General features: G+C 43.1%; 1 protein-coding gene across 8 annotated transcripts in view; it reads left to right on the top strand.

Moving 5' to 3' along the window:
- Positions 1 to 24,807, top strand: part of LOC119967135 (protein lin-28 homolog B-like) — a 349,253-nt gene that overhangs the window by 53,575 nt on the left and 270,871 nt on the right. For 5 of the 8 annotated variants that reach the window (XM_038799262.1, XM_038799264.1, XM_038799261.1 and 2 more), the window contains one exon: positions 1,213 to 1,394. In XM_038799262.1, coding sequence (XP_038655190.1) covers positions 1,213 to 1,394 — 182 coding nt within the window. Of the gene's footprint in view, positions 1 to 243; positions 405 to 738; positions 946 to 1,064; positions 1,097 to 1,212; positions 1,395 to 24,807 lie in introns of those variants that run through there. The other 3 variants (XM_038799263.1, XM_038799259.1, XM_038799265.1) reach the window with 3 other exon arrangements.

The raw sequence follows: 24,807 nt of genomic DNA, 5'->3' as shown, positions 1-24,807 counted from the left end.
GTCTATGGAGCTGACCAGGGTTCATCAAAAATGTCGGACAAATGGGCTGGATAAAAAAAGCTGGCGGATTTATTTATTTTTTGGTGATGGGCGGGGGTCGCGGTGACAGGTTAGGGGAGAGGCCGATTGGCCCCTGTCCTGCCTCTCTGAAGACTGCGATGTGTAATTAGCGGCAAGAAAGCATGTAATTGACGAGTCACGTGCGTGCCAAGACCAGGAAAAGGGGGGGGGGGGGGGGGGGTAAGGAGGGAAGCACGTTACACCATGCGAACACTGGAGATTGCTAAATTTCTCATCCCTCAATCCTCTGACGCTAGATTGATGCAGAAGATTAGCCATTCCGAGGAAAAAGTTGTGATCGGGCGGGTTTGCACACAGGGGCCTGTGTGACAACATGGCCGAAGGTTACTTTTTTCTCTCTCTCTCTTCTCTGTTTTAAAAAAAAATCCTTTTTGGCATATTTTTCTTTTTTTTTAAAAAAAAGAAATCGCAGAGGGGGCTTTCCCCCAAACTATTGTTGCAGATCTCCCAAAATGTGGCCGCCCCTCGTTTATTCACAACTTCAAAGGCTTTCTGAAGGGCTATTGTGCTGGGAGTGTTTGTGTGGCATTGAGCACAGTTTTGTGCCCCCCCCCCCTTATCCCCCCCCCCCCCCCTTATCTCCCCCTCTCTTCAGTTTATATGTGTATGTGTGGGTGGAAGGCAGGGTTACACCTGCGAGTTTAGTTGGGAACACAGTACTGCACACGCTGGATGCTCGCTGGAGTTCTCTTATTTTAGTGGAAGGTCGTTTTTTTTAAAAAAAAGGAGGGTTAAAAAAGAAACAAGCTTATGGACGCTGTTGAATGTTGATCACGGTTTGTGGAAAGAGTGAAAGAGCCCGGGCCGGTGTGATAGTGGTTTTCTACGGGGAGATGGGATCCGTTTTAAACCAACCTCATTCCAGTTACGTACGGTTTGTTAATCTCAACATGGAGTAAAAGGAGCATTCTGGACCCAGATCGATATTGCCAGGGTTTTGCCTCAGACGCTGCAGCCAATGGCCCAGGGCGATGCAGAGTGTTTCTTCTCCCATCCCAGAAGCTTATTTTGAAATGTATTTTGTTAATGATTTCCACTTCCCCCCCCCCCCCCCCCCCCCCCTCCTTTATAATATCAGATAAACTGAAACCCTTTTCTCTCTCCCCTGTCTGTGTGCGTGCAATTGTCCAGGAGGGGCGGGTCAAGGTGCTGGAGACGAAAAAAGAACATTGACAGAGAAGGAAGAACCTCAAATCCAGCAGGGAACAGGCCACTGTAAATGGTTCAACGTTAGAATGGGATTCGGATTTATCTCCATGACTTCTCGGGAAGGCAACCCCCTGGAAGCGCCTGTGGATGTTTTTGTGCACCAAGTAAGTTTGCATGATTCCGCCTGTTTCATTCATTGTTTTTAAATATTTTACCTTCGTTGGGGAGGGCGGTGGAGAGACGGTTGTTAGCGGAAAAATCTTTTTTTCCATTTCAAGAACTGCCACTGTCCATGCGATTGGTGTAAAGGGGGTTGGGTGTGAGCTGGAGCAGGCGCCCATGGGGGCGCGCACACTTTCAATAGGCGCTGAATTTTGTTTCTAAATGTTGCTTCGAGTGGTGCGGACTCTGCAAAGGATGTCCAGAGTTGGAGCTGAACGTGACTGGCAAGAATGGGTTTTTCTGTACGCAAATGTTTTTTGTGGAAAACCGTGGGGCGAGTGCGTGCGATATCTGTTTAAAAAGTGAGATGAATGAATGGAGTTGATGGTAGAAGACACACACATTCACACTCACTCATTCACTCTCTCACATACACTCACTCTCACACATTCACACTCACTCTCACACATTCACACTCATTCACATCTCTCGCAGATTCTCTCTCACTCTCAAACTCACACACACGCTTTGCCAATTGACGTTCTCTGCCGGTGCAAATATCAAATAAGGATCTGCTTGTCAAGGTCAGAGGTGAAACCCGCAAATGCTGGGCTGAGACTGGGGCGGATATTGTCATGGAGCCGCACCCCACCCCCCAAAATAAGGCTGAAAGCTTTAAAACACCACCCTCTTTATATAATTGCGTTTTCTTGCAGATGTTGGGGAGCGAAAGAGCAATTTCCCCCTTTATTATTTGACCTCGCTGGCTTTGTGTGCTGATTGGGAGAACGAATCTGGAAGAGCAGTTAGTTGATTAAATAATGGAACTATATATTACTGATGTGGAACTGTGCTAGTTGCCCACTCTTGTACTAATGAATGATTTCCCTATAATAGAACTAACTACACAGAAAGATGGGACCAAATACCACATTTTGCAGCCGGCAACTCTCTCTCTCCCCCCCCCCCCCCCCCCCCCAATTGGCAGAGAACAGATCTGAAGAATATTTGTTGGGGGGAGAGCCGCGGAGAATCGAACTCCTTTAGCTGTGTGGCCACAGCCGCGCGTGTCGTTCTTGGTATTGTAGAGGCCCCCTTCCCAATGCTGGTCTTCCATGCATCTATCTGCACTTCTGCCCGTTTCTCTAAACCGTTCCTTGGGTACGTTAAGTAGGGGTTTACGACCTCGTGTTTTACAGACCAAATGCCGAGAGAAGATAGGAGAGAAAGGGATGTTTGGCCTGAGCTGTGGCACCCCTCGTGCTCCCTTGGCATGGGTCGTTGAGAACTATTGCCACCATGAAGGCGGACTTAAGATCTCGAGTAGAGTCTTTCTTACCTGGGTTAATGTTTCTTAATTTAGTCAGCGCGTAAAATTAGCATTTTTTGTTTTGTTTTGGGGGAAGAAAACCTTTGTCTGTTTCTGGCTCGGACGTGTGCTTTGTGATTACTGGAAGTGGCTCAAGGACATTTGAATGAAAAGCTCGTGGTTTGGAAGCCCATGAATCGCCTTTTGCAGAATGGGATTGTTTGTTGGCAATGATTTGAATCATTGTTAGAATTATAAAAGTAGGGTAGCTGGGATTTGTTAGGGATGGAGATGGTTTATGTACTTGTGTTCATATTTGCATTGTTTTTGTTATTATAAATACCTCAATAAAATGTTTTGTTTAAAAAAAAATTATGAAAATAATTGATGATACTACCCCTGTCTGGTTAGGCTGCCCCCATGTATTTCAAGCGTGGCCTTTCTCTCGCCATGTGATCCAATGGACTTTACTTGGAAACTGTTGCACGTCTTTCACAAATTAAATAAGTTGCATTGATAAAAATGTTCTGTCAATTATATATTTACCTACTTATCCTCCGAGGTGGAGGAGAACACTAGTTTACACACTGGCATACACAAATTTACAAAGGTATTCCGAGCATCCAATTCTTTGTTCAAACAATTCTGTGCCGGTTTAAAAATGTGATGTTTTTTTTTGCTAGTTTTGTGGTCATTGTAATTACTGTTACTTCTGTTGAGCTGTCATTCGCCTTGTGTATTCTTGGGCATCTAATCCACATTCAAGTGATTGAAAGGAGCAGTTTTTCAAGCAATGGTTGCATTTTCGAATTCCAAACTGTTCAGTGCATCTTGATCATTTCAAAGGGGAAAACACACAATTGGAATGTATTTTTAAAGTTACTCTATTTTACAAAAGGTGACCATTTAAATGTTTCTTCAAGAGAATTAACTCCCGAGTTCTCAGTACTCATTTGTGCAACCATCTTTCACGGGACTTAAATGAATTTATAACCAACAGATTGCCTGTAGTTAGGCTTCGTATTCAATATCTTAAAATTGATTGAGTAAAAAATACATTTTTTACCTGGATTTCTCAGTTGTAATATAAACAAGAAAAGAGGATAAGAAATGGGGGTTGGGGAGTGTTGGATCAAAAGTTAACTATTGCATAAAACTATATTTTAAAGATATAAATTGTTGTAAGCCCTGCATGTAATTAAATAATTATTGTGAAAGAGAACCACAAAAAAAACTCATCTCGGCTGTGTTTATTATGGTGTAACTGCAGCTACCGAATCTCATTTGCACTTGATTTTTTAGCACACCCCTAATCACTGTGACCTCAAACACAAATTAGTTTAAAGTAATTCACGTAAACTCGGTTTGTTTGTTTTTAAATTTTAAGTTGTACAGATGAATAGATCTTACTTTTGAGCACTTGCTTTATACACTTGTTCTGCTTCTGCTGAAGGTTTGATGTCCAAACTTGCATTATTTCTTTTTTAAATGATCTGGAGAGATACATGGACCATTTATTTATCCCAAATAGTTTACATTTTTAGTATTTTACAGTTAAGGCATAAAAAAAATTGAAGTTTAGTTGTGCATTGAATAGATCTGCTGAAATGAAATTGAATGGAACCTACAGAATTAAGTTTCCCAGAAGCATCCAAGCACAGAAAATAACGGTTGTTATAACTTGACAAAATGTCTAAATAAAACTTTTTCTGAAAGATTTTTCAACATTTCAATTCCACATTTAAAAGTTACTAATTCTCCTTGAATGTTAAAATAATGTCCTGATAATATATAAAAGCAACTAGAAACACAAATAAAAGCATGATACATACAAAGATTGGCTACAAAACAATGTTTCATACATCCATTATTTTAAAATATGCTATTAAGAATCTAAACAAAAGACTGGTTCAAAATATAACAATGGAAACATAATTTCTGATATCTAGTTTTCTCTAGTTAGTCTACTTTGCAATTTTACTTGCCCCTCCCTTCTCAGGCCCTGCAGACACTGACCCCTTGCTGTGGTCTGGATCTCCTGGTGCAAAGGATTCTGATGTCTCATGAAGATAACTATTGTAATTGTTGGGCGATTAAGCGCCAATAGGCTATCCAACTATGGAAGACACCATATCTAACTCCACACCTGTCCTCCCAAAAGCTGAATTCCAGCAAGGGGTATTGGATGAGGAATGAGACAATTTTCTCTGTGCACCCACCACCACCTTTCAATCAATGAAAATGTTGCTTCGGCCATTTCCAGTAATCCTAGCTGAGATCAGCTAATTCAGCACAAATAGAAATAGATTTTAAAATGTATTTTATTCCAATTATGTGTTTTTTTTTGTAAAGTTTAAAAAAAATTTAGATTACCCAATTATTTTTTCCAATTAAGGGGCAATTTAGTGTGGCCAATCCACCTACTCTGCACATTTTTTGGGTTGTGGGGACGAAACCCACGCAGACACGGGGAGAATGTGCAAACTCTACACGGACAGTGACCCAGAGCTGGGATCGAACCTGGGACCTCAGCGCTGTGAGGCAGCTGTGCTAACCACTAGGCCACCGTGCTGCCCATATGTGTTTTTTTTAAAAACAGCAACATATACAAAAACACATTCCACAAACTCAGTCTGCAGTTTGTGCAATTCCCCCCCCCCCCTTTTACTCCCTTAAGAGATTTCTAAAGTAGCCCTTTCCAGCAAATCAATCCTGCATCACTGAGTAATATTGAATGTAGCAAGTAAATTTAATAGCGGCCTTTTAAATAAAAATGAAGACTGTATAACCAAATATAAGATGTATAGGGAAGGGCAGCACGGTGTCGCAGTGGTTAGCGCTGCTACCTCACAGCGCCGAGGACACGTGTTCGATCCCAGCACCAGGTTACTGCCCATGTGGAGTTTGCACATTCTCCCAGTGTCTGCGTGGGTCTCAACCCCACAACCCAAAAAGATGTGCAGGGTATGTGGTTTGGCCAGGCTAAATGGTCCCGTCATTGGAAAAATATATAAGATATATAAAGAATCTTAATATAAATGACTACATTTTAATATATGCCTGTCTTTAATATATTTACATCTGATAACCTGATAACTGTGTTTCTTTTAACATATATTGCACAGAAATTGGATTTATGCTGTTAAGTTATGAAATAAGATAATTGACCAGATAATCTGTGATTGAACTAGTACTGGGTTAGTTCTCTAGAGTTTCCTCATGATTGGAGATGTTTAAAATATCATCTAGCTAACTACAGGATATTCATAACATATGGCTGTTAAACTGGAAAACACATTTCAATAGCCTTTTTAAAATTCCTCAATCTGTTGCATCATTTGTGATGCGGTATGGCCACAGAGAGAGCTTTCTGCTGGTATTTCTATACAAGTCATAGAAATGCAAGCTAGACAGGAGGTAAGCACCAATCATGACCAACTTAATACAGTTTAAAGCCAATACCTGACAAAACCAAGAAATGTAGAGATCTATAAATACAACATTTCACCATATCTGTAGGTTTGTTGACCATTATTAAGTTTAGGGACAGCACGGTGGTGCAGTGGTTAGCACTGCTGCCTCATGGCGCCAATGTCCCAGGTTCAATCCCAGCTCTGGGTCACTGTCCGTGTGGAGTTCGCACATTCTCCCCGTGTTTGCATGAGTTTCAGCCCCACAACCCAAAGATGTGCAGGCTAGGTGGCCATACTAAATTGCCCTTTAATTGAAAAAAAAATGAATTGGGTAGTCTAAATTTAAAAACAAAGCTTCAATTTGCTGCACCACATGACTGATCTATTTGATTAAACTGTTTAAAACCTTAAATGCGACTATTCTGAATTCTAAAATGTACCAAACATGCTTCTATTTTATAAAGAAAAAAATGCACTGTGTAATTATTAACGCGAATTTGCAGGGAGTTTAATTGATCATAAGGATTGATTTTACATCTCAATGTATAAAAATACAAGGGCCTTTTATGGTTTTAAAAGAACCTGAAAGATTGTATTTCTAATTTACCAATTTGTTTCCTACAATATTTACTAAGAAGTTGAAAATGAATCCTATTTATCAGCATATTTCTGAATGTGCATTGCTATTTGTTTTGGTAAGGCACACTGAGAGTGAGAAATAATCAACGTTGATATCAAGTGAGGGCAAATAACTCGTTAAGATGGTTGAATGTACTGTAAAAATACACTTGTGGTCAGCAGCGATAATCAGTATATTCAATTTATTGATTTTTTTTTGTGTGGAGAACATTGGTTCCTCTGTGTTGGCTTAACACTGCTGGTTTTTGTAAGATAAACTACAGGAAATTGTAAATCACAATTTAATTTGTAGACCTGGCATAGTGAGCTCATTAAATATCATATTTTGCAATGACATTTTGATGACTGTTCTTTGATCAGTGTGGTCAGCTGTTTGAATATATGTAAATTGCTGAGCTTCTAAAAGTGTTTAATTTGTAAATCTGTTTAGTCATCTGAGGAACTGTTAGTCATTTTCTTTTATTGGATGTGGTATTTTGTGGAAATTAAACATTGCTATTGGGGAAATCAAGCTGCTTCAATTTTAGCACATCATGGAATTTTTTGACACTTTTTTTGTAATATTCTCAAGCATTGAAGTTTGGAAAAATGACCTATTAGCACAAGAAAGCACAAATGATATGGTTTGAAATATCTTGTTTTAAGCCAGTTTATAATCCTTTTGGATATGGTGGAGAAAATGCATAAATGAGGATGGGGAAGCAGAGTGTACATGAAACAAAAATGTAAATGGCTGAGAATTGAATCAAATTAAATGTAGATATTTGACGCCTTGAATAATAATGCTGCATGGCAATTACTCCTTTCCATTTACAGCTTTGTTCTCCTTTGGGTTTTCTATTTACAAGAACAAATTAAGTTTCGGTTTGTTGCATGTCAACCCAGGTTCGGGACGATGCTGTGAAACTTTCAAAGTAGATGCAAACTTAAATGAGGCATTAAGTTAAATCATCAGAAAGGACTTGTTGTTCCACTGAATTCTTCTTTTATATGGAATGTTGCACATGAAACATATATCAAGTCTTGAAAGATTAACTTGGTGCGACTTAAAAGTTGCAAGCATTTGGGGAATGCCAATTTTTTTAAGGAAGTATGTTTAACTGATCCTGGATCAGATCTGGTTGACACTATCATTCTTTGAAGATCTGGGCATTTGGCTTCCCACAGAGCATCCAACTAAACTGTCAGCCCCCTTTGATGAGATAAAATGGATAAAGCTCCCATGCTGATAAGACATTTGGAGCTGTTCCTGTCATAAAATGATTTAAATATTTGCTCTACACTTTGTCAAAGGTTTAGCTTCATTGTGTATTTGCATATGTTAATTGTGTCCCATTAATACATGCTCCGTAGCATTTCTTCAACCCTCTCTTTCAAGTGTGGTCCTTTGCCCTTGAAGTTATTCATTGTTTTAAATGCCGTTCTTCACAGGTTGTCACCATCTGGGGGGGGAGGGTTGCTTGTCGGCTTCATGTTTTGCATTAAAGATCCTGAAAATGTTTACTAACCACTTAACATTTTATAAGTGCTGGTCTGACAGTATTTAACAACATCAATCACAACTGTAGTGCACAGAAATTGCCTGCCTTTTAGAATGCATTTTAATTGTTATTTTTCTTCAATTGAGACGTATTATTTAAGAATGAAGTATTAGTATCCGAGCAATTCATTGTACAGTTTTTTTAAAAAAATGTTTTTTATTGAGTTTTCATATTTTATATTGAACAAATAACAACATATTAGAGAGAGAAGAAGAAAAAAAAAACACACAAAAATTAACATGTATATTTACAGGTAAGCATCTTCGTAATAACAACTGTGATAACAACGCCCCCTTTAGCCGGCATACATATTTTACATTCCCCAATATGGCCGAGGCACATGTTTATAGGCATTTATTTACAGTTTGGTTTTGGGCCTTAGCTAGCCATCAAACCCCCATAACGAACCCGTAGCTTCCCCCCCCCCGGCTACCTTCCCCCGATTCCCGTCGATTTCCCCCTGATTCTTGGCCACCCGACTATTCTTCCTCTTGTACGTTGGCCACAAACAGGTCCCGGAACAATTGCATGAATGGCTCCCACGTTCTGTGGAAGCCGTCGTCCGACCCTCGGATGGCGAATTTGATTTTCTCCATTTGGAGAGATTCCGAGAGGTCAGACAGCCAGTCTGCAGCTCTGGGCGGTGCTGCTGACCGCCAGCCAAACAGGATTCTACGGCGGGCGATCAGGGAGGCAAAGGCAAGGGCGTCCGCCCTCCTCCCCAGGAATAGATCTGGCTGGTTCATTGTACAGTTAAAGTTGTGCCTCAAAAGGTTAACTGATAGTCAACATAAGAAATTACTCCTTGATGGAAATTATGCCTTGATGTAAAAGTTATAGGCAATGATGACCAGCTTCTGTACTTGCAAATAACTCCAAAACATTACTCGTTTACACATGTGCTGACACAACAAACCATTTTTGTAAGGGTGGCACAGCACAGTGGTTAGCAATGTTGCTTCACAGCATCAGGGTCCCAGGTTCAATTCCCGGCTTGGGCCACTGTCTGTGTGGAGTCTGCATGTTCTCCATGTGTCTGTGTGGGTTTGCTTCAGGTGCTCTGGTTTCCTCCCACAATTCCTGAAAGATGTGCTGTTAGGTAATTTGGACATTCTGAAATATCCCTCTGTGTACCTGAACAGGTGCAGGCGTGTGGCGACTAGGGGCGTTTCACAGTAACCTCATTGCCGTGTTAATGTAAGCCTACTTGTGACAATTTTTAAAAAAAGTAATTGTAAATATAATTTGATATTTTTTCCCATCTTTTTAAAGGAATTATCTCTATCGAATTATTTTTAAGATACTGGAACTTTGTTGCTGAATTTCTGTGCTGCATTATGGGGCATTCAATGCAACAATTAGGTACAAAAACATTTTATAATGAGCGAAGAATGTGTTTTTATTATGGTTATAGTTGCATTTGCCTTTTATATGCAAGATTGTAACAGCAGAAAGTTAGAATCTCTGATAGTGACAAATTCATGGAGTTTTACTGGGAGCTACCTCCAAATCCTGGCTGCTTCTTGAAGCTGGATGTTAGCACAGTGTTTCTTTTAATGACAAATGCAGGACGAATATTAAATGCAAAGTGTAGATATGATGTTAGTCATACTTCACCACTAACTCAGTGAGTAGCTGAACCACACAGACTTAAGAAGATTACAGATTAGGTCCCAAATCTATGCTGAGGTAATGAATGGTGCAATACTCTGAATGCCTTTTGGATGAGCTAATTTAAATAACCTGCACCACTTCTGGAAAGCCACGGTGCAGGTTAGGGGTGCTGTTCAAGTGGACAATGCGCACGAGCAGGATTGCAAAACCCTGTTTCTGTGTTTTGGTTTTTATGTATGGATATAGGTGAGGAGTGCATGATTGGTCTTGGCTGTGTTTCCTAGGTGATCAAATATTCTACTTATGCGCATTATTTATGCACGAATAATGATATCTGGATGAAGTATTGGCAGGAGATCCATGTCAATTGAGCTGTACACCAGCAGCTTGTCAATGTCTCAAAGGAAGTGTGGGGGAGAAACCAGAATCTCCCCCCCAACCCGCCCAAAATCAAAGATATGGGAGTAACTGCAGATATTTAATAAGATTTTCGACAATGTGTTTGAAAGTATATATTTTTGGGGCAGTACAGTGGTGTAGTGGTTAGCACCGCTGCCTCATGGCGCCGAGGACCTGGGTTCGATCCCGACCGCAGGTCGGAGTTTGCACATGTGGAGTTTGCACATTCTCCTCGTGTCTATGTGGGTCTCACCCCCACAACCCAAATATTTGCAGGGCAGGTTGATTGGTCACATTAAATTGCCTCTTAATTGGAAACGTTTTTAAAAACCATCAATTTTTGTGAAGAAGATTCAATCTAAACTTGTCATTGGGAGTAAAGAAAAGTTTATAAAATAGAAAATAGGACCAGGAGTAGGCCCCAGGGGCTTAAGGGACTACTGTGCTATTCAATGAGATATTGGCTGATCAGATTTTGGCCTCAATTCCACTTTCCTGCCTGTTCCCATAATCCTCGACTTCTCTATACAGTTAAAAAATCTGTCTTACCCGAACATTAAAATACTCATGATTTATCAAAGATATTATAGCTGAGCACTTAAACAGTGGGTGGATCGGACAGAGTCAGCATGGATTTATGAAGGGAAAATCATGCTTGGAAAATCTACTGGAATTCTTCATGGATGTTACTAGTATAGTTGATGAGGGGGAGCCAGTGGATGTGGTATATTTGGACATTTGGAAGGCTTTTGACAAAGTTCCGCATAAGAGATTAGCGTGTAAAATTAAAGTGCATGGAATTGGGGTAGCATATTGAGATGGCTAGAAAACTGGTTGGCAGACAGGAAACCAAGAGTAGGAATTAACGGGTCTTTTTCAAATTGGCAGGCAATGACTAGTGGGGTACCGCAGGGATCAGTGCTAGGATTGCCAACTGTTTACAATATATATTAATGATTTGGTTGAGGGAACAAAATGTAATATCTCCAAATTTACAGATGACACCAAATTGGGTGGGAGTGTGAGAAGGATGCAGAAATCCTTAAGTGTGATTTGAACATGTTGAGTGAGTCGGCAAATGAATGGCTGATGCAGTATAATATGGATAAATGCAAATTTACCCACTTCGGTTGTGGAAATGAGACAGCAGACTATTATCTGAATGGCCATAAATTATGAAGGGGGAATGTGCAACGAGACTTGGTGCCCTCATACATCAGTCACTGAATGTAAGCATGCAGGTGCAGCAGATGGTAAAGAAGGTAATTGGTATACTGGCCTTCATGGCAAGAGGATTTGAATACAGGCGGAGGGATGTCTTGCTGCAATTATACAGGGTCTTGATGAGGTCACACCTGGAATATTGTGTGCAATTTTGGTCTCCTTATCCGAGAAACAATGTTCTTGCTCTAGAAGTAGTGCAGCAAAGGTTTACCAGACTGATTCCTGGGATGGCGGGACTGACGTATGACGAGAGATTGAATCAGTTAGGATTGTATTCGCTGGAGTTTAGAAGAACAAGGGGATTTCTCACAGAAACCTATAAAATTCTAATGGGACTAGATAAGGTAGATGCAGGAAGGATGTTTCCCATGGTGGGAATGTCCAGAACCAGGGGTCACAGCCTGAGGATACAGGGTAGACCACTTAGGAGAGAGATGAGGAGAAATTTCTTCACCTAGAGAATGATCAGCCTGTGGAATTCATTACCACAGGAAGTAGTTGAGGCCTAAACATTGTATGCTTTTAAGAACTAATTAGATATAGCACTTGGGGCAATGGGGATCAAAGATATGGTGGGGGAGTAAGTGGGAATAGTCTGTGTAGGGTGGCACGGTAGCACAGTTGCTTCACAGTGCAAGGGTCCCAGGTTCAATTCCCGCTTGGGTCACTGTCTGTGCAGAATCTGAATGTTCTCCCTGTGTCTGCATGGGTTTCCTCCGGGTTATCTGGTTTGCTCCCGAGAGGCGTGCTTGTTAGGTGAATTGGACATTCTGAATTCTCCCATTGTGCACCTGCATAGGTGCTGGAATGTGGTGACTAAGGGATTTTCACAGTAGCTTCATTGCAGTGTTAATGTAAGCCTACTTGTGACAATAATAAAGATGATCCGCCATGATCATAATGAATGGCGGAGCAGGCTCAAAGGGCTGAATTACCTCCTGCTACTACCATAACCAAACCTCTACATTTCTCTGGCAAAGAGAATTCCAAAAATTCATAACCCTCTGCGAAAGAACATTCATATTAAATGGGAGTTACATTGTTCTGAAAGTGTGCTCTCTGCTATCTGGCATCACCAGGAGTGGAAACCTCCTCCAAATATCTACCCCGTCAAACCTTCTCAATATATGTTTTAGTAAGATGACCTCGTTCTTCTAAACTCCAATGAGAATAGGCCCAATCCAGTCAGCCATTGCTCATCAGCCAATCCCTTTCATCCCAGAAATCCACCATGAAGTCTTCTCTGAACTGCCTCCAATGCAAGTATTTCAAGCTTAAATTAGGTGACTAAAACTGCAGTACATGTCGGAGTGGTCTCAACAATGCGCTGTATTGTTATAGTAACATTTCCCTACTTCTATACTCCATTCTCCTGACAGTAAGGACCAACATTCCATTTGCCTTCCTAATTACTTGATGAACTTGCATGCTAACTTTCATTCTGCAGTTTTCTGTAGTCTCTTTTAAAAAAATTCACAGTATCCAATTCTTTTTTTTTTCCAATTAAGGTGCAATTTAATGTGGCCAATCCACCTAACCTGCACAACTTTGGGTTGTGGGGGTGAGACCCACGCGGAGAATTTGCAAACTCCACACGGACAGTGACCCGGAGCTGGGTTCGAACCCGGGTCCTGGGTGCCATGAAGTCTGGGCTGGATTGTTGTTTTTGTTTTTTCTTTCTGCGGGAGGGTATGGTATATCTTGGCGGGGGGAGCCGCCCGCGCTAGCTAACTAAAGTCGGCTAGTGAACGGAGGGGAGGTGAGAGAAGGGCTGCGGACATTGGAGCCTGGGTAACAGGTTTCGATGGGCCTAGGAGGTGAGCAGGGGAGGGGGGTGGGATTGATGCTGGGAGATGTTTTTTCGAGAGGAAAGGTAGGTGCAGTTTTTGGGAGGGGGGGGATGGGGTTCGATGTTAATAATGGATAGGGGCGGGTCAGGCCCATGGGGCAGAGCCCGGTGGTATGATGATTGTGGATAAGAAGAGCGGAGTGGGGTGGGGGGTGAAAGACCCCCAGTTAGGATAGTCACGTGAAATGTGAGGGGGTTAGGAGGTCCGGTCAAGAGGTCAAGGGTGCTTGCGCATCTTAAAACTTTGAAAGCCGGTGTGGCAATGTTGCAGGAGACTCACTTGAGGGTGAAGGACCAGGTGAGATTTAAAAAGGGCTGGGTTAGTCAAGTGTTTCACTCTGGATTTGACGGAAAGGCTCAAGGGGTAGCAGTAATGGTCAGCAAAAGAGTACACTTCCAGATGGAGAAGGTGATGGCAGATCAGGGGGGTAGATATGTGATTGTGACCGGGGCGCTGGAGGGGAGGTTCACGGTGCTGTTAAGTGTATACGGCCCCAAATGTGGGATTCACGAAGAAGGTGTTTGGGGCCATTCCCGACTTGGACATACACAAACTGATTGTGGGAGGGGACTGGAATTTGCTGCAGGAGCCAAGGTGGGACAGGTCACGGCTGCGCTCACTGGTCCCATCAAGGGGGGGGGGGGGCGAAGGCGTTGGCTGGGCTAATGGTGGAAATGGGAGGGGTGGACCCTTGGAGGTTTCTGCACCCGAGGGAACGAGACTACTCGTTTTTCTCAGCAGTCTATAAGGTATACTCGCGGATCGACTTTTTCGTTTTGGGGAAGGCTTTGCTGGCTGGGGTTAAGGGGTCGGAATACTCGACAATTGCAATATCAGATCATGGTCCGCATTGGGTGGATATGGTCCTGGAGAAGGGGTAGCGCAGACGTCGGGGTGGAAATTAGATGTGGGACTTTTGGGGGTCCATTCTGTAATAATTGACAAGGTAATTAAGGAATATGTAGGTTTCAACTGTACGGGTGAGGTGTCAAAGGCAGTTGTCTGGGAGGCTCTAAAGGCGGTGGTGAGGGGTGAGATGATTTTGTTCAAGGACAGTGTGGGCAAAGAGGAGAGGTTGGAACGGCTGCATACTTAGCCCCCTACTCTACTCCCTGTACACACACGACTGCGTGGCAAAACGTGGTTCCAACTCCATCTACAAGTTTGCTGACGATGCGACCATAGTGGGCCGGATCTCGAATAACGACGAGTTAGAATACAGGAGGGAGATAGAGAACCTGGTGGAGTGGCGCAGCGACAACAATCTCTCCCTCAATGCCAGCAAAACTAAAGAGCTGGTCATTGACTTCAGGAAGCAAAGTACTGTACACACTCCTGTCAGCATCAATGGGACCGACGTGGAGATGGTTAGCAGTTTCAAATTCCTAGGGGTGCACATCACCAAAAATCTGTCCTGGTCCACTCACGTCGACGCTATCACCAAGAAAGCACAACAGCGCCTATACTTCCTCAGGAAACTAAGGAAATTCGGCATGTCCACATTAACCCTCAGCAACTTTTACAGATGCACCATAGAAAGCATCCTGTTGGGCTGCATCACAGCCTGGTATGGCAACTGCTCGGCCCAGGACCGCAAGGAACTTAGTCGTGAATACCGCCCAGTCCATCACACGAACCTGCCTCCCATCCATGGACTCCATCTGCACCTCCCGCTGCCTGGGGAAAGCGGGCAGCATAATCAAGGATCCTTCCCACCCGGCTTACTCACTTTTCCGACTTCTTCCATCGGGCAGGAGATACAGAAGTCTGAGAACACGCACGAACAGACTCAAAAAACAGCTTCTTCCCCACTGTCACCAGACTCCTAAATGACTCTCTTATTGACTGACCTCATTAACACTACACCCTGTATGCTTCATCCGATGCCAGTGCTTATGTAGTTACATTGTATATGTACCCGAGGTTAGGTTATGTAGTTACATTGTATTGGAGTACCCGAGGTTAGGTTGGGGGGGGGGACATGGCTACATTAGAAGGAGCGACAGTGGAGCAGGAGATAAAGGATGCGATTGGGAGGGTGCAGTCGGGGAAGGTGGCAGGGCCGGATGGGTTTCCGGTGAATATTATAAACAATTCAAGGATAAGCTGGCACCCCTGATGGTAGGGATGTTTGAAGAGGCGATAGGGAAGGGGGTGTTTCCACAAACTTTGGGACAGGCTAATAAAAGATAAGGATCCGACGGAGTGTGGGTCCTATAGGCCCACATCGCTTCTGAATGTGGACGCAAAAGTATTGGCGAAGGTGCTGGCGGGTAGGCTGGAAGAGTGCCTCCCAAGGGTGATGGGTGAAGATCAGACAGGGTTCGTGAGAGGGATGCAGCTCTTTTCAAATGTTAGAAGGGTATTGAACATCGTTTTGGCACCGGCAGAGGGGAAGGAAACAGAGGTGGTTGTGGCATTGGACGCTGAGAAGGCGTTTGACCGGGTAGAATGGGGGTACGTGATGGCAGTTCTGGAGCGGTTTGGGATTGGACCACGATTTGTGAACTGGGTAAAGCTATATAAGGAGCCGAGGGCAAGTGTCCGCACAAACAACATCAGCTCGAGAAACTTTTCTCTCCACCGTGGGACTAGGCAGGGATGCCCTGTGTCCCTAACAAACTGGAAATGTTGTACCTTCGGAGCCCCTCCCCCACCCCCCTGCTGTTTGCATTCACGATTGAGCGGTTGGCCATCGCATTTAGAGGTTCGGGGGTATGGAAAGGCGTAGTGCGGGGGGGGGGGGGGGGGGGGGGGGGGGGGGGGGGAATAGAGCATAGGGTGTTCTTGTATGCCGATGACTTGCTGTTATACGTGTCAGAACGGAATGTGTCGATAGGGGGAATATTGGAGCTGCTTAGAGTGCTTGGGTCTTTCTCACGGTACAAACTAAATCAAGACGAGTGAGTATTTTGTGGTGTCTCGGCCGGGGGTGGGGCAGGGATGGGGGGTTGCCATTCCGTAGGGCAGAGACTCGCTTTAGGTACTTGGGGGTGCAGGTTGCCCGGGAGTGGGGGGAGAGGCTCCGAAGGTACAACATTTCCAGTTTGTTGGGGAGAGTGAAAGTTGATCCGGCAAGATGGGATGGTCTCCCTCTGTCACTGGCGGGTCGGGCACGGGTGGTTAAAATGAATGTGTTGCCGCGATTTCTGTTTATCTTTCAATGCCTACAGATTTTCCTGCCAAAGGCTTTTTTCAGAGAGATTGAGGGAAGGATGACCTCATTCATATGGGGAGGGAAGGTGGCCAGAGTTAGAAAGGTACAGAGGGGAAGGCAGGCAGGGGGTTTGGGTCTTCCGAACCTGATGTATTACTACTGGGTGGCAAATGTGGAGCTGGGTCAGAGGGGTTGATTCCCATTGGTCAGAATGGAGGAGAGTTTATGCAGGGGGTCGGGATTGAAAGCACTAGCAACAGCGCCGCTCCCGATAGCCCCGGGGAAGTACTCGGGGAGTCCGGTAATAATAGCTTCATTGAGAATTTGGAGGCAGTTTCGCAAACACTTTGGATTGGGGCAGGGTCAAGGGAAATGCCGATTCGGGGGAACCACAGATTTGAGACGGGAAGGTGGGATGGACATTTTCGGAAATGGGAGGAGAAGGGGATTAAGATACTAAAAGATTTGTCTCTTAGGGGTCAATTTTCAGGACTGAAGGAGCTGGAAGCGAAGTATGGGCTGGAGCAGGGGGAAATGTTTAGATACTTGCAGGTTCAAGATTTTGCCAGAAAGGAGATACAGCGCTTCCTGGGGGAGCCGGCCTCCACATTGCTGGAGGAGGTGCTGACGACAGGGGGACTGGAGAATGGGGTAGTGTCGGCGGTTTACAGGGCTATTTTGGGAGAGGAGAAGGCACCACTGGAAGGGATCAAAGCAAAGTGGGAGAAAGAGTTGGGAGAGGATATGGAGGAGGGGTTCTGGTGTGAGGTGTTCCGGAGAGCGAATGCCTCCACCTCATGTGAGGTTGGGGCTGATACAGCTGAAGGCGGTATACAGAGCACACCTCATGAGGGTGAGGATGAGTCGATTCTTTGAGGGAGTAGAAGATGTGTGTGAGCGTTGCGGGGGGGGGGGGGGGGGGGGGTGCTAATCACATTCATATGTTTTGGTCCTGTCCAAAGCTAGAGGATTACTGGAAGGAAGTTTTAGGATAATTTCTAAAGTGGTGCACGTGAAACTGGATCCAGGCCCCCGGGTGGCCATATTCGGGGTGTCGGACCAGCCAGGGTTGGAAACGGGTACGGAGGCAGATGTTGTGGCCTTCGCCTCATTGATCGCCCGAAGGCGGATCCTGTTGGGATGGAGAGCAGCCTCTCCACCCTGTGCTCTGGCGTGGCAGGGGGACCTGTTGGAATTGTTAACTCTTGAGAAGGTAAATTTTGAAATGAGGGGAAGGATGGAGGGGTTCTACAATTCATGGGCATTAGTCATTGTGCACTTTCAAGAACTGGATAACATCAAACATTAGTTGGGGAGGTGGGTGGGAGGGTTGGGGGGGAGGGGGGGCTGTGTGTGTTAATGGTGACTATGGGTGATTCCTGATTCCTTTTTGTCATTTGTTTATGTGAACATGCGGGCTAATGTTTGGGGATTGGTGGGAGGGTGGGATCGTTGTTACTGATATGGGGATTGACATATTTGTTGCTGATTATTGTTGGGTGTAAATTTGGGAGAAAATGTGAAAAAGGGGGCGAATAAAAAATATTTTAAAAAAAAGTCTCTTTCTATTTAATTAATATTTTGCTTCTCTGTTCTTCTTGCCAAAGATAATGACATTACCTTAGATCAGATATGGCATTTTGTTTATCTTAACCTAATTTATATCCCTTTGTTTCCTCCTTATAACTTTGTTTCCTACATATTTGTGTCAACAAATTTGGCTACAATAGTTATTTGACCCCTCAAATCATGTAATTATCATGGAGACGTGGAGTCATTTACCGCACAGAGGCCATGAGGTCCATCAAGTCCATACCTATTCTTTGTCGAGTAATCCAGTCCGTTCCAATCGTTCCTGTGTTGGTTTATTTCCTCCGTGTCCATCTAATTTCCTTTTGAAATCATTGATTGTTTCAGGTCATTACCACTCAATGCATTAAAAAGTTCTTCCCCACGCTCCTCCGGCATTTATTTGTTGGCCAAAACTTTCAATTTGTGTTCTCAAGACCTTGTACTAGTAGCTTGTTGGAACAGTGCTCCCTTGCCTCCTTTATGCAAACCTCTCATCATTTTGTACACTTCAGTCAAAACTCACTCAAATCCTTTTGTTTCAAACAGAATAACCCTTAATAGTTAAGGCACCAGCACGGATTTCTGTGGAACCCCATCCTGCAAATGACTGATTTTTGTCGCAATTCTGTTGTCATCTGTCCATTAGCCACACTCACTCTATCGATGTTGATATATTACTTATAAATTTGGAGTACCCAATTAATTTTTTCCAATTAAGGGGCAATTTAGTGTGGCCCATTCTACCTAACCTGCACATATTTGTGTTGTGGGGGTGAAACCAACACAAACACGGGGAGAATGTGCTAACTTCTCATGGACAGTGACCCAGAGCTGGTATCGAACCTGCAGTGACCCAGAGCTGGGATCGAACCTGGGACCATGGTGCCGTTAGACAGCAGTGCCACCGTGCTGCCTCATTAGCAACACTATCTTGTGCAGTAATTTTTTATGTGGCACATTATCAAATGCCTTTTGGAAATCCAAATATGCTACATTTCCTGGTTCCCCTTTTATCCACTCTGTTTACTACTTCCTCCAAGTACTCTTAATAAATTTGACAAACATGATTTTGCTTTCCTAATCTTCATGATTGTATTAGGGTTTTGTAAACTACTGCTACTAGTTCCTTAATGCTGATTCCAGCATTTTCAGCAATTACAGATATTAGGCTGGTCGACCTGTTGTTCTCTGCTTACTTAAAAACAGAAAATGCTGGAAATACTCAAACTTTCAGATGAAAGGTCATCGATTTGAAAAGATAACTATTACGCTCTCCATCGATTCTGCATGATCGGTTGAGTATTTCCAGTATATTCTGTTTTTATTTCAGATTCCCAGCATCCATATTATTTTGTATGAGTTCCTGATTGCAACCTTCCTTTTTAAAATAAGGGCATTGCATTTGTGGTTTTTAAATCTGCTGAGACCTTTCCAGAAATTTGGAAGATTACAATCGCTGCATCCATAATGTCTGCAGTCACTTCTTTTCAAACCCTCCAATACAGGCTCAGGAGGGCTTTACTTGCCTTTTGTCCCATAATTTTGTCTAGCAGTGCTTGTGATAGTTTTAAATTCTTCCCTTTTGACCTCCTAATTTTCTATTATTAAGACGTTTTAGTGATTTGTACTGAACAAATTAACTTTGTATGTGCATGATTGAATTTTGATTATTTTAATGCACAACATAATGGGTGCAAATGGATAATTTTATTTCAGTGAAAATATTCAAACCTTATTTATATAAATAATAACCGCACATATAAGATTAAATATTATCATTGGTTGTTCCATAATTCGAAGGTAATGTAGTCTTGGGGGTTGTGACTTTCTGCCATCCCCCTTCCTGTGACTTGAGGCCAATTTTTTGACCTCCTCAACTTTGTCCTAAAGAGGATTGCTCAAGTTGTGGATTCTACTGCCTCAATACTAGTGTTCATTGAGCTTAATGCATCTGTCACCTGTGTGAAGATTCTTGAGTTGGGATTCCCAGGTTCCCAACCTTGTTCTCATGACATGGCAGATGGAGCTTGGTAGATGCCTGTGCATGGCGTTGCCCCAGGTTCTCATGTTTAAACAATGTCCAGACAATTTTGATGGACTGTTGATGAGATTTTGGCGATGTGTCAGAGCATCTTACCACTGTAGCCTTCTTCCACCTTCCCAGACTGTGAGATGAACAATCCTCCTTTGCCTGTTCTGTCATTGAGGACCTTCTGGACTGCACTTTGTTCCACTCTGATGTAAAGAAATCCTGTTGGCGTCACTCGAGGGATCATGAGGCCATGTGAAATGACGATAAAATGGAGTGACTCTTGCACAGTGTTTGCAGGCTAATAGTTGGCTTTAGAAACAATTGGTTAAGTCACAAACTGTATTAGTATTCGTTTCACTGCTGGTAGCAAGTTGTAAAACTTGACTGATAATGAAATACTATACTGGAGCAGTAAATTAAGGAACCAAAGTGAAGGGCTGTGGCCCATAATGCAAACGTCACACCATGGCTGAAAAGGGTAAAAGGAAACCAAATAAAATCGGAAGAAGTATTGAGGTAGAAATATTGAGGTAATATCAAGTTTGGGCTTTTAAAAGCCTGAATATTGTAGAGGGAGGACGGAAGGATTGGGATAAAAGGTGTTCCATAGCTTTAAGTTTGTGGGAAAGAATGAGCTGCAAATCTTGATTTCAAGGAGAAATACCTAAGTCTATCTTTAAAAAAAGAACTTCGACGGAACATGAGTAGGAGCACAGACCATAGTCATATTGACATAATTGACACTGTACCTCAAGGATTTTATTGATCATTAAGAAATGTTGAGGAGAGAAAAGTATTTGGGACACAAAAAAACAGGAGACTGCCTCTACAAAGCCAGCTTTGCAGATAAAATGTCATTTTACACGGCAAGTTAATCAATAAGCCTGAATAGGCAATTGATAACGGGTCAGTGTATTTGAATGTGAGTTGGAACACGAGCATTCATTTTCTTTTGGGTTTTAACATTCTACTATCCGATGTTTCCCAATAGGTAAATGGTAGTGAGTAGCTGACCTACCTTTTTGTTCAGAGTACCCAATTCATTTTTTCCAATTAAGGGGCAATTTAGCGTGGCCAATCCACCTACCCTGCACATCTTTGGGTTGTGGGGACGAAACCCACGCAGACACTGGGAGAATGTGCAAACTCCACACGGACAGTGACCCAGAGCCGGGATCGAACCTGGGACCTTGTTACCGTGAGGCAGCAGTGCTATCCACTGCGCCACCGTGCTGCTCTCTGGCTGACCTACCTTAACTAAAATTCACACAAGATAGATCTCTATCTGTGCAGAAGAGGGGAAATAAATCAGCCGTGTTGCTCCTGATCATTATCCAAGGGCTCCTGCTGGATAATTTCCACATGCAGAGCAAGGGAAGGATCTGTCTTTCTGTGATGTCCGACAAGGTTGGAGTGCATTTTGGTATCTTTCTGAATTAGAGTATGAGCTCAAAACAATGAGTGTCGGTGGGATATTGAACGAAAGAGGATATTATCTGACCTTGTTTCTTGACTGATGTCGATTAAAAATGTCCTTCCAATTAGATTATTAAATTTCATTGGGGAACAGGAAAGCATGCTTATTTATTTTTGCCCCCCCCCCATCTCTTAACAAGACCACAGGTCAAACCTGAGTTCTTCCCAGTAGTCTTTGAAATGATATATTTAAATCTGGTAAGTGCGAGATGATTCATTTTTGTAGGAAACATTAGAATGCGGATTATAGGGTTAATGGCAGGGTTCTGAGGAATGTGGAGGAACAGAGATCTTGGGGTTCATGTCCACAGATCTCCTGAAGGTGTGTTAGCGTTTATTAACAGGGGGCTTGAGTTTAAGACCTGTGGGGTTATGCTGCAACTGTACAGGACCCTGGTGTGACCACATTTGGAGTATTGTGTGCTGTTCTGGTCACCTCACTATAGGAAGGATGTGGAAGCATTGGAAAGGGGCCAGGATGCTGCCTGGTTTGGAGGATAGGTCTTATGAGGAAAGGTTGAGGGGGCTAGGGCTTTTCTCTTTGGAGCGGAGGAGGATGAGAGGCGACTTAATAGAGGTTTATAAGATGATGAGGGGGTTAGATAGAGTGGATGTTCAGAGACTATTTCCTCGGGTGGATGTAGCTGTTACAAGGGGGCATACTATAAGATTCAGGTTGGAAGAAAAAGGAGGGATGTCAGAGGTAGGTTCTTTACTCGGAGAGTGGTTAGGGTGTGGAATGGACTGCCTGCTGTGATAGTGGAGTCGGACACTTTAGGAACTTTCAAGCGGTTATTGGATAGGCACATGGAGCACGCCAGAATGACAGGGAGTGGGATAGCATGATCTTGGTTTCGGACAAGGCTCGGCACAACATCGAGGGCCGAAGGGCCTGTTTTGTACTGTACTGTTCTATGTTCTAATGCAACTGTAGTAGCAGCCACTTCAAACTGTTGTATTTTAATCCATTGAGTTCTGATATCCAATACTAAAAGGATGGATCAGATAATGAATTAGCAGTGTCTTTAAAAACATAATTAACCTGAAAGATAAAAAACATTTAAAGCCAAGCAACTGAGTAGAATTGGTAGCATGACTGGGGCAGCACGGTGGCGCAGTGGGTTAGCCCTATTGCCTCACGGCGCTGATGTCCCAGATTCGATCCTGGCTCTGGGTCACTGTCCATGTGGAGTTTGCACATTCTCCCCATGTTTGCGTGTGTTTCGTCCCCACAACCCAAAGGTCTGCAGGGTAGGTGGATTGGCCATGCTAAATTGCCCCTTAATTGGAAAAAGTGAATTGGGTACTCTAAATTTTAAAAAATTGGTAGCGTGTCAATTAAATATTCAAAATCTTTATCCACATGCCATGGAAAGTCAGCAGAAAGGTAATTTCCCTGAAAGTGCTGTCATCAGTGATGCCACCGGTGTAGATATATGGGAATCTAGAGCTTACTAAACGCCATCTAGTGGTGGCAGTATAATAATTGCAACAGAAATGCCCAAATAAGGAATGAGCCACATACAGCAATTTGAATGTTATAGATTTTAGAATGTTTCTTTAAAGTCATGTTAAATCTTGCGTTCATTTGTTTCCACAATACACACTATGATATTTCATTAATGAATTTTAGGTCAGCTAAATTATGATGCAAGCCCTTTTTAACACATTTCTCTTTTTTGCTACAAATTTATGGAAATCCTCTATCCCTAAAGAACTGGTATTAACAGATAATTCTGCAGCAATAACAAACTAATGGCAGGAGTGTCAGTATAGAGGGCAGCACGGTGGCACAGTGGTTAGCATTGCTGCCTACGGCGCTGAGGACCCGGGTTCGAATCCCGGCTCTGGGCCACTGTCCGTGTGGAGTTTGCACATTCTCCCCATGTCTGCGTGGGTTTCACCCCCACAACCCAAAGATGTGCAGGGTAGGTAGATTGAACACTCTAAATTGCCCCTTGATTGGAAAAAAGAATTGGGCACTCTAAATTTTTTTTTTTAAAGTGTCAATATAGTGCAAAAGGAATATTGTACTGTTGGTATTTTAATCCATTCAAATGAGGTGTTGAGTCATAGCCCCATCTACTTTCGAATGACTTTTCTAGGTTTGGCTGTTTTGGCTATGTTCAATTAGTTCTGTGTGTCGTACATTATAGTAATTCATTGGGTTTAGAGTTTTGGTTGAGATTGTGAAAGGTGCTTTATAAATCAGGAGACAAATTACTACTCCATTATACCACTGCTGGAGAACATTTTAATATATAAATATTAAAATCTCAGCTGGCCTTTTTAATTTAAAAACCTTTCTTGATAATACTCATTTCCACCCCCCCTTCAAAGTGTTGGCTGATTTGATGCTTTCTTATTCCACAGGCACCAGTAACCCTCTAGTACTAATATAGTCAATACTCATGTGAGTGCGGGTGGGCTTTTTGGCTACAAGTAGCATCACAGCTGAGCCTGATCCTGTCAGCTATAAGCTCGCCACGATTTCTTCTGTATCTTAGACATGCCCAAAGAGGAAATCTATTCCGTGATTGAATGTGAAGGATTTTTCTTTTTGTTTTAATTTAGAGTATCCAATTTTTGTTTTCCAATTAAGGGACAATTTAGCTTGGCCAATCCACCCAGCTTGCACATCTTTGGGTTTTGCGAGACCCACGCAGACATGGGGAGAATGCACAAACTTTACACGGACAGTGAACCAGGGCCTGGATCGAACCTGGGACATTGTCGCCATGAAGCAGCAGTGCTAACCACTGCGCCACCGTGCTGCTGAATATGAACGATATTTCAATCAACTTGGAAAAACGTAATGCTGACAATACAATTTCAAACAAAAAGTTACATTCCGCAGCATTAATACATCGCACAAAGTAAATTATTTTAAAAGAATCTGGGTGGGTAGGGAGAGGTGAAGAAACTGATGCTGCATCGTTTCTTACCCTCTCCCTTACTACTTAACATACAGAACAAGTAAAACTGAGCAGGTTTGAAAGGTCCAGTTGATTTATAGAATCCCTGCAGTGCAGAAGGAGGCCATTTGGACCATCAAGTCTGCACCAACCCTCTGAAAGATACCCTACCCCCATAATCCATTAATCCCACCTAACCTTTTCAACCCTAAGGAGCAATTTAGCATGGGCATGGCCAATCTACCTAACGTGCACATCTTTGGGCTGTGGAAAG

The sequence above is a fragment of the Scyliorhinus canicula genome, chromosome 6 (genome assembly GCF_902713615.1).
Source record: "Scyliorhinus canicula chromosome 6, sScyCan1.1, whole genome shotgun sequence".
Lineage (NCBI taxonomy): Eukaryota > Metazoa > Chordata > Chondrichthyes > Carcharhiniformes > Scyliorhinidae > Scyliorhinus > Scyliorhinus canicula.
Note: the sequence above shows the minus strand (reverse complement) of the source record. Positions and strands in the feature narration are given on the sequence as shown.